General features: G+C 43.5%; 1 protein-coding gene across 2 annotated transcripts in view; it reads left to right on the top strand.

Moving 5' to 3' along the window:
* The window catches only part of LOC121316672 (thyroid adenoma-associated protein-like), a 154171-nt gene that overhangs the window by 82019 nt on the left and 58158 nt on the right, over window positions 1-13994 (top strand). For both annotated transcript variants that reach the window (XM_041251718.1, XM_041251719.1), the window contains exon 29: window positions 9978-10146. In XM_041251718.1, the coding sequence (XP_041107652.1) occupies window positions 9978-10146 (169 nt within the window). The remainder of the gene's footprint in view (window positions 1-9977; window positions 10147-13994) is intronic.

Below are 13994 nucleotides of genomic sequence, written 5' to 3'. Positions count from 1 at the left end.
ACAGTCTGCACACTGCACTCTGCTGTACTGAGTTCACACAGTCTGCACACTGCACTCTGCTGTACTGAGTTCACACAGTCTGCACACTGCACTCTGCTGTACTGAGTTCACACAGTCTGCACACTGCACTCTGCTGTACTCAGTTCACACAGTCTGCACACTGCACTCTGCTGTACTGAGTTCACACAGTCTGCACACTGCACTCTGCTGTACTCAGTTCACACAGTCTGCACACTGCACTCTGCTGTACTGAGTTCACACAGTCTGCACACTGCACTCTGCTGTACTGAGTTCACACAGTCTGCACACTGCACTCTGCTGTACTGAGTTCACAGTCTGCACACTGCACTCTGCTGTACTGAGTTCACACAGTCTGCACACTGCACTCTGCTGTACTGAGTTCACACAGTCTGCACACTGCACTCTGCTGTACTGAGTTCACACAGTCTGCACACTGCACTCTGCTGTACTGAGTTCACACAGTCTGCACACTGCACTCTGCTGTACTGAGTTCACACAGTCTGCACACTGCACTCTGCTGTACTGAGTTCACACAGTCTGCACACTGCACTCTGCTGTACTGAGTTCACACAGTCTGCACACTGCACTCTGCTGTACTGAGTTCACACAGTCTGCACACTGCACTCTGCTGTACTGAGTTCACACAGTCTGCACACTGCACTCTGCTGTACTGAGTTCACACAGTCTGCACACTGCACTCTGCTGTACTGAGTTCACACAGTCTGCACACTGCACTCTGCTGTACTGAGTTCGCACAGTCTGCACACTGCACTCTGCTGTACTGAGTTCACACAGTCTGCACACTGCACTCTGCTGTACTGAGTTCGCACAGTCTGCACACTGCACTCTGCTGTACTGAGTTGCACAGTCTGCACACTGCACTCTGCTGTACTGAGTTCGCACAGTCTGCACACTGCACTCTGCTGTACTGAGTTCACACAGTCTGCACACTTCAATTCCTCCACTAAAATGCTCATGCAATAAATACGAGATGATGGTTAACACATGGGCACAGGCTTAAAAAAAATTACACAAAGGCTCATTTACAAAAAGTTAAATACGTTTGAAATAAAAAACAAGTGTGTTTTAAGTTTTTGGTCAGCTTCGGTCTTGTTCATCTGTAATGTTAATGTGCATCAACTGGGTGTTTTTGACGGTGTGGTTTGGCGAATACAGTTGGCTTTCAGCCCTGCAGCGTTCGCAGTCTTCTCTTGTATCTGTCTTGTTTTTCAAATCTGAATACCTACCCTGAGAAAATGTGTGTTTCTAGTTAGCCTGTGCAGTACAGTGTGCAGGATAGAAGAAGAAAGATCCGGGGAACTCTTGGGAGGGTTCATTAGTCAAGATGGTATTTATTGCAATGCCAGATTTGAATTGTTTTTTTTTTTTTTTTTTTTGTAATTGAGCAAGATAGCTGGCTCGGCAACTGCACTTTTTTCAAATATTGCCTTGGGACTAACATACACCGAGTATTCAGGACCTCCATTAAACACCTGGAGTGACAGCACCCCCAGCAACACGGTGCTCCTGCAATGCACCCTGCTGGGGGTTGGCTGAACTCTTGCATAGATCGAAGCGTTACCTGCAACTAGGGCTGTGCTGCTAATCGTACTCATGCTTTCTGACCAGGTATTGAATAAATCAATACATTGATGTGAAAAGCTGACCTTCCCCCGCCTTTTAAACAGAGTACGAATCTGTGGCAATTAAGTTCCACATTGAGTGTCTGAAAAGCTGATGGTGACTTTTCCTGTCACCTGGGACGCTGACATTTTTACAGCAGACCGAGGCTGTAACCACTTTTCCTCTTAAAATCAACACATTAATGAATTGATTTGTTGAAAACCTGCCCATAAATACTTCGAAATTTCGAACTACCTAGAAGCGCCAAATCGGTCATTTTATGTAATGCACTACTTCAAAACATAAATAACTATAATACAATTAACTATTTACATAGCATTTATTTAGGCTACATACCTGGCTGCTTTGTAACCTATACAGTCCCCACACACAATACATGCTTCTCCACTCTCCCTGAGCATTTACCCACAAGGCCCTTCCCCAGCCGCCGCAGACATCCACAGTTTCGTTTCCTCTTGCGTGTGGGTGCAGCGGCTGCAGCACTGCCAGAAGGGGCCTCTGTCTCTGCCCTTTTCTGATCCATAGTGCTAGCCGAAGCTCCATGGCTAACTGCAAGATGAAGTCCCTCCTGTTGCAGTTAACCCCAATACATTCCTTATTCAAAACATACACATTGATGGTTGCCAGGTCCAAAATGTTATAAAATATAGCCACAGACCACCGACAAGATCCGCCATGTGGTCCAGCACATCCACACTGAACATGTGGCATTGTAGTATTCCACTGTCTCAGGATTTGTTTTTTGTTGATCACCACTGTTTTGTGCATAGAGCTGAGAATGAACCTGCAATGCTATACACAGGATGGTACCTATAACTTTTCAAGCACTCAAAGAATGTAGACAGGTAAACGCCACTTGATCACTGATTGTATTGAAAAAGACAGGCCGGATTATAGGCAATATTAGATAAATAAATATGTATTGAAATAACCGGTGAAAAATGAGCGGCTTTGGCTTTTGTAGGTTAACGTGCTTATAATGATCAATTTCTTACGAATATGCGGCTCAAATGCCGTCAGTGTATCTTATACGTATATTTGCGAAAAGTCACGAACGGGCATGTGCTTTCCATTCCGGAACGCTTCTAGTGTTAGACAACTCCAAGTATGAGTGTCAACACAGCCTTACCAGCAACACCAGTGTGCTGAAAACAACCAATCAATCAAAACAGAGGAGGCCTTGAGAACAAATTCTCATTTACAATGACGACTTGACTAGAGGCTCACAACACCACAGCAAACAACATAGAACACAGTAAAGAAGCAAATGTACCGTCACCCTTTAATGAAAAAACATAATGACATTCATCACCCCCCCCCCCCACACCCATGTGCCCGCATTTGACTAAATAAGTGTATGAATGGTCAAGTTATCATAAGAGGAACTGAAACTCTTCCCGGCTTGCCTGAGGACTAGCTGGGGTTTGACAGATAAACCCATAATTCTTTTTTTGTTTTTTCAACAGCAAACTTGACAGAATAGGCTTGTAATGTTCATAACATGGAAACAGCAAATTATATTTCATACAGCCCTAAAGCTCAGTTTCTGTTTGTATTTGTATTTGGTTTGAATGGCTTGTTTTAAGGTTTCTTTCAAAATCAAGTGTTCGTGCAAAGATACTGTTCTGTTTACCGTAAGCTCTTGACATCCTACAGATGTTACTTCTATTAGTAACCCTTGCATTATGAGACCATACTGTGTAAAGCATTCTAGTATATGTCTAGAGTAGTCAGCTTGAGGGAGAAAGGACGAGGGCGTCACATTGATCAGTACCTTTTATAAAGTCAGTCGAATGAAATCCAGTGACAGGAAGCAAACCACAGTTCACAGGATATCAGCACCCCTTGTGGTGAACCTAATGATCCTCGTGAACCTGGTCATATGAACCAGCATAAGAGAGAAGAACCTCAACGGGCACAAGCCTGGAGTTAAATGACCAAGTGCTTCTGAGAAAACTATATGGGATAAACATGGATCTCTGTTTTGTGTTGCAAAGATTAGGTGGAACAGTCAAAAAGACGCAGGATAAATTTGGGGATACCATCTGCGCATGGAAGCGAGAGGTTTGGAGTTGAAAAAAGAAAGGAGAAAGTCTAGACGGCAGCAGGAGATTAAACACTTGGAGTTGAAGCAATGGAGGAGAGCAGATCAAAGTCAGATTGAGGCAATCAATCTATTACAGAGAGTCAGAAAAGATAAGCTTGCAACATTGCACAGAGCTGAGAGCCTACGGAAATGCTGCAAAAAGCAGGAACGTGCGAGGACTAAACTTTTATAAAGACCCATTCAAATTTGCAAAGAAGTTATTCACTAGGGAGAATAATGGCGCACTAAAAGCAACTAAATCTGAGCTGGAGAAATCTCAAGGAAATGGACACAGATTAAAAAAAGGCAGGAGCCTATGTCGATTACTTGAGACATCCCACTTATCAATCCATCAGAATACCAAATGGAGGACTGCACACCAAAGTGGAAAGAAGTAGAGCAAGCAGTGAAAAAGCAAGGGTGTCATAATCTCCTGGGCCTAATGGAGTTCCCTGCCGAGTGTACAAGAGTGCCCCTGGTGTTATATGAATCCTGTGGAAATTGATGAAAGTAGCATGGGGAAAAACAGGTTGTACCAAGAGCATGGCGCTGAGCAGGTGGGGTCTTTGATATCAGTCAGTTCTGCCCTATTTCCCTGTTAAACGTGGAAGGCAAGCCTGTTAAAAGTCTTGGGAGATGGGATGATGGGGACCTAAAGGACACAGTTTGTGTGGGAGAAGTGAGACAACAAGCATTGCAAGGGTTGAAGAGCATAGACAGCAGCGTCTGTCTATGCTCTTCAGTTTGGTCTACTGCTAAGTCTTCCGTGGCCACTCACTGTGTGTGATGTTTCCTTGTTAACAGTAGAGAAGCTGGAAACATTAATCATTTCATACGTCAGGAAATGGTTAGGAGTTCCATGCTGCCTCAGCAGAGTAGGACTGTATGGTAAAGGGATACTGCAGCTGCCAGGCTCGGCACTAACTGAGGAGTTTAAGTGTGCCAAGGTTTGATTGTATATGACATTGGTAAAGTCACTTGACGAATGTGTGAGGGAGGCAGCACCTGTTTTGCAAACTGGGAAAAAAAGTGGGCAGCCCTTCATATCGGTGATATCATGAGGCAAGTTCAGCATGGAACAGACGGTCTTGGTCTCAGTTCAGCTCCTCCTACATGGCACAAAGCAGCCACAGCTAAATGGAGGAAGCTGGTAGTCAAGGAGGTGCAAAAGCAGGAGGAGAGGGTGAGGTGTGTAAAGGCAGTTTCCCAGGCCAAGCAGAAAAAATTGACTAGATGGGAGAGTGTGGAACAATGCAAGATCAGCTGGCAGGATCTATGGACAATGGAACAGGCTAGATCAGTTTCCTCATCGGGTCGACATAGGATGTTCTCCCATCACCACAGAACCTTAATCTTTGGGTAGGAGAGGATCCATGGTGTCCTTTGTGTTCCTCCTAATCTACATTAACACATTTTGACAGGGTGTAAGATGGGTCTTGGCCAAGGACGGTTTACTTGGTATCATGACCAGGTGCTGCGATGTTTGGTCTTGGCATTGGAAGACAAGCGCAGCATAACCAACAAGTTGCCACCAATGCCAGCAATATAAGACACAAAGAATAACATTCCTCCATCCAGTGGAGCAACCACCGAGAAAAGGTATTAAAACCAACACTCTCCTAGAACAATTGGAAGCTTTTTGAGACTGGAAAATGCTGGCAGATTGCCATCACTAACCTTTGACCCGATATTGTCTTGATGATCCAGACCACACGCCTTGTTCACCTGGTAGGGTTAACAGTGCCATGGAAGGATGCTGTGGATGAGGCGTATAAAAGGAAGAAACTTCGGTACGCTCAACTGGCTGGTGAAGCGGAACAGCGAGGATGGAGAGTCCAGGTTTATCCAGTGGGGGTGGGTTGACGAGGATTTGTGGCACACTTTACAAGCCAGTTTCTCTGAGACATCTGGAGTTACGATGCATAGTGAAGAATTTATGTGAAGCAACAAAGAGGAGCAGCAACTGGCTGTGGTTGAGATGAAAAGATACTGGTTGGGGACCTGAAGCACATTAAAGAAAAAAAAAACCCGTCGATGTAAAGGAAGGTAAGCAAGCTGTGCTTAGCTGAGTGGGGGATGGAGGGGGTGATGCTGTGACACCAGAGTCACTTAAGGTGTCGTTGGCTTGTCAACAAAACACCAAGGATGGAAGATGCCCACTTGAAGACCCCAGAGCCCTACTCGGCTCAGTCTAGGTAGTTTTCATGCTGATGTGCTAGGGGGGCCGCACAATGGTTGATCCCTGGAACCAGCATTGCAGTCGTTGTGTGTGCAGATGTGCCAGGGAGGCAAAATAGGCTGATCCCTGGACCCAGCATTAGGCATTTCAGCCAGCAACACCAAGCAGAAGGATATCTATGTCATCAGGTGGAAGGAAACGCAGATGCATCACATTAGTTTACAGTAAAAGAAGCTGTGTCTTAGTTGGTGCTTATCTTGGCGAGAGCCGAGTCCAATATCAGCATGAAGTTTTAACACCTACTCTCATGTAATGGAACTCATTATGACTGCTTCAGTAAACCCTTGAGACCGTACTATGTAAAGCCCAGGGAGTTAACTAGAAGAAATAAGTGTGTCATTCTGTTTTTGCTGTTTACGCCAAGGCCTGTAATGATAGGGTTACTGGCCATGAGAACCAGGTTAATATGTCATCTAAATGATAACATTAAACGATTTTCTATTAGTCCCAGACAGCACATCTGTCAAGATAAGTTATGCATTTTGATTAAGTAATGTGTACAGTATAATAGCATATATTGTTTGACTAAGTAAATTAAAAACAGTGATTGCATAATGTGTTGGAACAACTCAGAAAGGCAGAGGATGTGAATAGTCTTGCCAATGTGACTCTGTCAACCACAACCTTCAACTGGCCAGCATGATGGGACCTGCAGAACTGGGATAGTTTGAGAACATGAAGGAACCAGAAATCTCGGATCGATTGGGGTGGAAATGGGTTTGGAGGCGGGGCCTAATTCTTCCTGTCCGTGTACAAGGTTTCTTTTCATCATGTGGCCACCACTTCATTGGTTTGTTTCTGTGTCCATCCGTCTCTGGTTTGTCTGTTGGTGAAACCATAGTAGTTTCACCCATTTCGGGTACAGGTAACAAGCTCAAGTGTGTTATTAAACTTGTAGTAAAACCAGGAATGGATCACACTGTTATACTGTGGGAGTCTTGTTTTTACTGATAAAAAGAGATGTGTATGATGAGAATAGTTTTGACAGCATTCTAGGTGCTGAGAATTTGCTTCCTATTCCAAGGTTTATATTGCGTGTTTCCTGCATTCTTGCAGATCTGAGCTGGAGCACATCCAGGGTGCAGCTGTGTTTCTGAGACTGTAGCAAGTCGTTACCAGTGGTATTTCATGGGGGTTTGACCCAGTCACAAGGCATGGCGTGACCTGTGAGGTCAGAGTGAGGGGTACAGCAGGTAAATGCAGCACAGTCATTATCCTATAGGGCTTTGCAGAGTCTTTTAGCAAATCAGTGTGCTGAAACCAAATCCCTGTTCCTACCCCTGCTTCTCGTTTGGTCTGATTACTCTGTAAAGTGATGGGAATCCAATGCAACCCGACACTCCAGGCCAGGGCTTAATCACTACATTGCGCAGAACAAATTTAATATATGTTTATTGATTAAAAATGAGTAATGCTTCTAAAAAGTTATTTTTATGCTTGATTTAATTAAGAGGCAAAAGCCACAAGCATAAAGCATAGAGTTTATTTATCTGGTTTGGTTTACTCTGGCTGTCCCTGTACACACTTGAATGGAGGGGCTGAGTGAAGCAGTGGAAAATGTAAAAGCTGCAGACACTGAGAGCCTTCAGGTTCAGCTCCAGCCGGGGGACTGGGGTTGAGCACACCTGCAGTACATTGACTGTGGTTCACGGGGGGGGTCCAACTATGTGTAAGATCTTCTGTCGAGAGCAGACGTTCCATTTTGAAACTCTTGTCAGATTCACAGTTCTGCAGTATGTTGTTGCTTTTTTGTATGAATCTATTTCCGGTTTAGACAATAAAAGTCTAGATCTAGAGATTACAGCAATTTTTTAGGTCAGTATAAGTTAGTTTGTCTTTCAAGGCGGTCCCAGCTAGGCATATTAGAACCACTGGCCCGGTTCTTCTGACCTAGCTTTGAACCAGAGTGATGCTGCTGCAACCGTAACCCTTTGTGGTGCTAAAAAGACACAGTTTAAAATTTTACAGAAGATCCCGATGTCAAAAAAAGACAGAGGACCTCTGAGAATTATTTGATTTAAGCGATTTGTTGGTAAAAATTCCAAAACCATGTGTTTATGTGGTGATTTTTAGTCCAGACTTAAGTGCTGCATGAACCGTTTAAATGGGTGGGATGGTCTATTGATTATCTCTGCAGCTAGTTTTGGGGGACATTTTAAAATTGGAGCTCTCTGCAGGACGTTGCGGGACTGGGGCCTGGAGGATAATTGGCAGTAATCAGACTTCATTGACCGTCCTCTTGAAGCAATTGAGGATCAGGTATTTTAAATATCTTCTGTCAATCCAAAGTGAAGAGAGACTTTGAAAGGCTCTGTGCACTGATTACTACCATGTGGTACTGCTTTCAGACTCTCTCTCCTATTTAGTAGAAGGCATGTTAGAAGCCAATGCAGTTGGAAGGCATATCAGAGTGTGTCTGGGTAGATAGGCGCCAGAGTAAAGCAGTGGGTTGAAGAAAGCCCCTTGCTGGAAGCCAGGTCTGGGCAAGAGCCTGACCTGGCAAGGGCTGGCGAGATTAGCAGGAGGCTGAAATAAGTGTTGTGCTGTGTGTGTGGTGACCTCTATGGGACCTTGAACACAATCAGAATTGTAGTAAAAAATTAGCTTTCTATTAAACTGATTGACTGTGTTTCAGAGGTCAAAGTAACAGTCGGCCAAAGGTACATTCACTCCAAATGCTCTACAGTGACGTGCAGATCATGGGGAAAACTGGAGCATATGTTCAGTGCATATGTTCACCCTGACAGTGGTGCAGTGATTGAGGTTAGGATTAGGACAGACAGTGGTGCAGTGTTGTAACAATCATGTTTGCGACAAAGGGACAGTCAGGTCATTTACAGTCATTAAAATGACGAAAAGAAAACCATAGTCAAACTACATGCGTATGCATGGTAACGTGATGCACTGCCCACGCGATTTCATTTTCCACTTGCATATGTGCTGTACCCTTTCCACCGTGCCCCTGCATTCTTGATCCTATATACTTATCAAAGTTGATTGGTCCACATGCAAAGGTACTGATGAAGTCTGACTCTTTTAGATTTTGGTGTGTCGCATGTCTTGTAGAATAAGTCTATGTTCATGTCTTGACGGGTGACCCCTTTTGAATCCTTTTCTGAAGCATCTTCCTCTAGTCGAGCAGGGTTGGGATGCTTCACGGTTTGGCTCCTGTCCTGCTTTCCATTCTCTCCACTCAGTAGTGCCAAACTCCTCTGGGAAGCTTGTTCCTGGCAGTGGTCACAGAGAGAAAATTCGGCACATTCCTGAGTTCCTCAGAGTTGTCTTCAACTGCCGAACTGATATTAAACATCTGCCCAGGCTTCAGGGCAGTTATTATGATGGTAAGCAGCAGTTTGCTGTATCTTGAAATGAAAGTGGAATGAATGCTGTCTGTTTTCAGATAGGTTCATGTTTCAGACACTTGGCAATGACTGTGCATTGAAGTACCTGAGGAGCCTCTGGGTTGTTCTAGGAACCTGCCTGTAAAGGGTCTGACCTAATTTTAATTGCCTGTTTCTGCTTCCAAGACTGATGGATTGAAATTTAGAAAAGATTTCACATATTTGCCTCGCCTTACAGTGCAATACAATGCAGCACTAATCCTACTCTGAGCCCTTTGTGCAGAGCGTTCCAGTGCATCAGGCAATCACAAAAGCACAAACTAAATACAGGCAAGGTCAATCAAATAACAACAATGAAGTGTAGTTTAGCAGCTATCCTCAACATTCTTCAATGGCACAAAGTTCCAAAGGTGGGTCGCATAGCACAGAGGGGTCTAGAAAGAGCAGGAGATTGCAATGCCTTACTGGTGCAAACAAGCCCTCAGACTGCTGCTTTCTAACTGTGCTTGCTGGCAGAAAGTCTGTAACATACGTGCACATAACAATGCATGTAAAATAGCAGTCTCCTTCTCCTCTGAGACTCCTTCCAGATTGTGAAAGCTCTGTCTTCAGGCCTCCTTTGCCCTGTGCTCCTCTGCTGTTTCAGGTGTGGTCGCTCTCCGGTGTGGAGGTCTCGAGAGATGGCGGCTCGAGCCCTGGTCCCCTTTGTCATGGTGAACCAGCTCCCCTCCACCGCGCTGGCCCTGCTGCGGGAGCTTCCAGACAGAGCTGAGGCCACCGTCCGGCACAACCACGTCCATGGGACCCTGCTGCAGGTTAATGGCTAACAGTTAATTATTTCATGCATACTTATTTTTACATGTTACCTTTTGTATGATTGCCATCATGGTTGTGAATTGTGTTGCTCCAGTTTAACTCTGTTTTCTCTGCAGTGTTAGCAGTCTCCAGGTTGCATCCACTCCCTCATTTCTAGACCAATCATGACACTGCCCTAAACATCATTGTCCCGCTGTATACAGTGATACACAGTAGAGTTACTAATGCTACACTGTTTGAATCCTTGTTAACGGTTTTACCATGATTCAAAGATGGCTTTTTAAAATTGTAGCATCAATATAACACGGTCCTTGCATGTGTCATATTAACTGGATCCTAGAGGTCTCCCCATAAGAACAATGTCACAGATTACAGATCGGGTGATGGTGGTAGAGCATTTCTAAAGCCCATCTTCAGTGATGGGCCATTACAGCCTGCTGTTCCTTTGAATATGTGTAAGGGTCCCCAGTGCCTTTATTGCCTTCCTTCAGCATGTGTTAATTGCATCCTTTCTGAGAACAGGACTTCAGTACGTTACTCATTTTAAGCACGTAGTTAATTGTTTAATCAATTTGATTGCTTTCAGTGCGTGAGATGGCCCCTCAGTTGCGTTCTTCTTTGTGACACAATCAGTACGCATGACTGCTACAGTTTCGTTTACTGCAGTTACATCTGTGCAAATAATTGTAAACGTTGGAACTTTACAAGACTTTGCTTGCCCAAATGAATACTGGCCCACAAGGGCGAGTTCATTCTTGCTGTACTCTGTTATACAGATATGCTGCACAGCATATACATTTGTAAAAGTTGATTGAAAACCTGTCTTGGATCTTTCAGTTTTTGGCACTCCCTGGAGAATGCGCACAAGAGCATTGAGTGGTGATGGAGAAGCAGCCCATGTGCTGATTGAGAAAAAGAAAGAACAAAATCCAATGCCTGTTTTTTTTGTGTGGTTTTTTATTCTGAAATAGTCGATCATTCCCTGAAAGACAGCACCCCTGAATTTCTAGTGCACTTTGTTGTTTATTTATGCCACTGGTGATAGATTGAGCTGGAAAACATGATCATGTTGACAAGAGGGAAGCTAGCTTCAGCTGTACCAAGAAAAGAAAATGAAATCCATTCGTCAACGAGTCCTTCCCAGTAACCTTCGAGGGGCTTGAAGTGAGGCTGGATGAAACCGGCTGTGAACCCTTTTATCTCAGGAATGGTCTCTTCCCAGAACCCCCGGTTGGATCAGGAATATTTTGGAAGCTGCGCTGCACTGTGCCTGGTCGTTACCTGTGCAAAACTCTTTGCAGGACATTTGCTTTGCAGATCAATGCAAACATCTCCCTTCCATAGTGTGCTTCACTGCAGAGACAATGCTGCTGAGAGTATGCTCTAATCACTTCCAAGCAGGTAGGGATGCTGAAGTTCTTTATTAACAATCATAGGACAGGTTTACAATAGCTCAGCTCCACGCTTCAGGGATCCAACAGGACACCCCCCCCCTTTACCCACAAGTAGAGGCTGTCCAATTCAGAGGGAAGATATGCAAAAAAAAACCTGCATACGTTTGAAGTAGATATCTGCTGAGTGTTCTGCACTCTGTTTGTATTAATAATGGCTTCTAAAAAATGCACGTAATGTAAACATAATCATAACAAACAATATATGGGTTAAGTACATCCGATTTTAATATAGCAAGCTTTTTTGTCAGTAAAATCTTTAGAAACTGTCAAACAAAAACATCACATCACATAAGACTTCTTATTGGGCCACATTTTCAAAGCCTCAACTCCAGTCTTTAATTTACACCTGCTTTTTGAAGGAGACAAAACATCTGTTAATTTTAACAAAATTAGAACCGAACAACTAAGTTCTATATTTCAGGTGACTTTAGCAGTCTGTTTATGACCATTCTGATGAAGATGTAGCTGCAGAATATGAATCTGTGGAAGACAGCAAAGTCCACTATTTCCAAGGAATTCTGTTATGTGCAAATTCGGACTGCCCTACTCATAAAGAACAATGTATTGCACAATCCCATTGCTACAGCCAGTAATTGTGCAACATGGTCAGCTTCGGGCCACTGTTCCCATGGCTTGTGAGCCCCTCCCTGGGGTTGCTGCAGGATGGAACAGAGACATCTTAAATTCTTTGTTCATTGTGTGGCTCTGACCAGTCTCTTGGGGTTTAATGACATGCACTGGTAATTGTGAGCAGCTGTTTGATCCAGCCTGATCATTTCATTGCTATCACTGCTCATCGTGCTCATTCACTGTAGTTGCAATCCTGGCCAGACACTGATTAGCTGTGCAGTGGAACCCTTGTTTGAAGGTATGCTGATAGGTACATTACTCCTTTGGACCAGGATTGACTCACTACCCGCCAGTGCTATTCCTACTCGTTGTTACCTGCAGCTGTTGACACATCATCGCTGAACATGTTGGTTCTCTTGGATGAGAAGGTCCACTTTAGCTGCCTCCAATGCATAACAGTAATGAAAGATGGGAGCTGGAATTTCAGCACTGACTGATCTTGAAGTCGAAAGCACAAGAAGCTTTCTGATCAATCTCTTAAGGCTGGAAAAAAAATATCAAAACCAAAGCGTGCAGAAGATCAGACTGAACGTGAAGCATTTGTGCTTTTTTTTGCCACCATGTTTCATTTTTGCGGAAATCAAAGTGTTCCAGTGCCCTTGCTGAAACACATCTCAGTACTTGGTGTTTTGGCCACCAGTGTCAAAAGGAAAAGGAACTTAAAGAACAGCTACTTGGCACCAGTAACGATGAGTTCACAGCGGATACAGCATTGTTTTGTGAAAAATCTCGAGTGTCTTGAGGGACACTGATTGGTTTATTAAATCTTTGCAAAACCGCCCTTATCATTAAATTGTTTTGTATTCTGATTTCCACCTCATCGCTACAAAATGGCATGTAAACAAACAGTGAAATGCATCGCTGTTTCTCCTGCTACACAAAGTGAGAAATTGTTTGAGCTCTTGAAAGAAACCTGAATCAGACACAAGTCGCCGAGCAATTTGGCGTTTCCCGTTCTGTTGAATTGCTTCACCAGTCTCTTAAATAATGTGCATGTCTTGCATAGTGCTGCTGCATTTTGTAACATGCGTACAGCTGCTGTGTTAATCTAGTTTGACAGTTAGTTTATTAACATTAAGTTTAAACTTAAGTATCTGCCATTATCTTTGCCTCTGCCATGATAGCCTGAAACACACCCGGCAGCTAATTTCACAGCACATAACGATTAAGCTTTTTGACAGTGTTGTTTTGCTTTAGTTTTATTAATGTTAGTTTATCTATTACTTTATTATTGTTTTATTAACATACACTTGAATATTGCTTTTCTTTTACTTATTCAGTTAATTTCATATGTTGATGCACGTACATCATGATGAGTAATACGTATGTATGTATTCATTTATTGATTCATATTGTGTCTCGTGGCTACCACCATCTCAGAGAACACATCGCTTGCTTGCTGAGGGAAGTTCTTTTAGCTGGAGACTGCTGTGCCTCTTTCGTGTGTATAGCCGATTTTGAGGACATTTTGTTTTTAGTTAAATTGGTCTAATTTTGGATTATTTATATCAGTATCAAATGGTGCATTGTGTGCAAATAGGACAGCAACCGCTAATGAAGCTGCCATCTGAACAATGTAATTTATACAAGATGTACTTTTAGTCCATTACTGTCAAGAATGAAAAACATTTTGTGATATCCTTGTGTCAATCTCTCGGCAAAACAGGGGTTTGTAGGTTGGGTGTTTTCAGTTTAGCTTTAGTTTAAAGAGGCCAAGCTATCTCAGCATTGATTGATAGTTTAGAAAAGCAGTGGTCTGGCCA

This window comes from Polyodon spathula, chromosome 6 (genome assembly GCF_017654505.1).
Source record: "Polyodon spathula isolate WHYD16114869_AA chromosome 6, ASM1765450v1, whole genome shotgun sequence".
Classification (NCBI taxonomy): domain Eukaryota; kingdom Metazoa; phylum Chordata; class Actinopteri; order Acipenseriformes; family Polyodontidae; genus Polyodon; species Polyodon spathula.
Note: the sequence above shows the minus strand (reverse complement) of the source record. Positions and strands in the feature narration are given on the sequence as shown.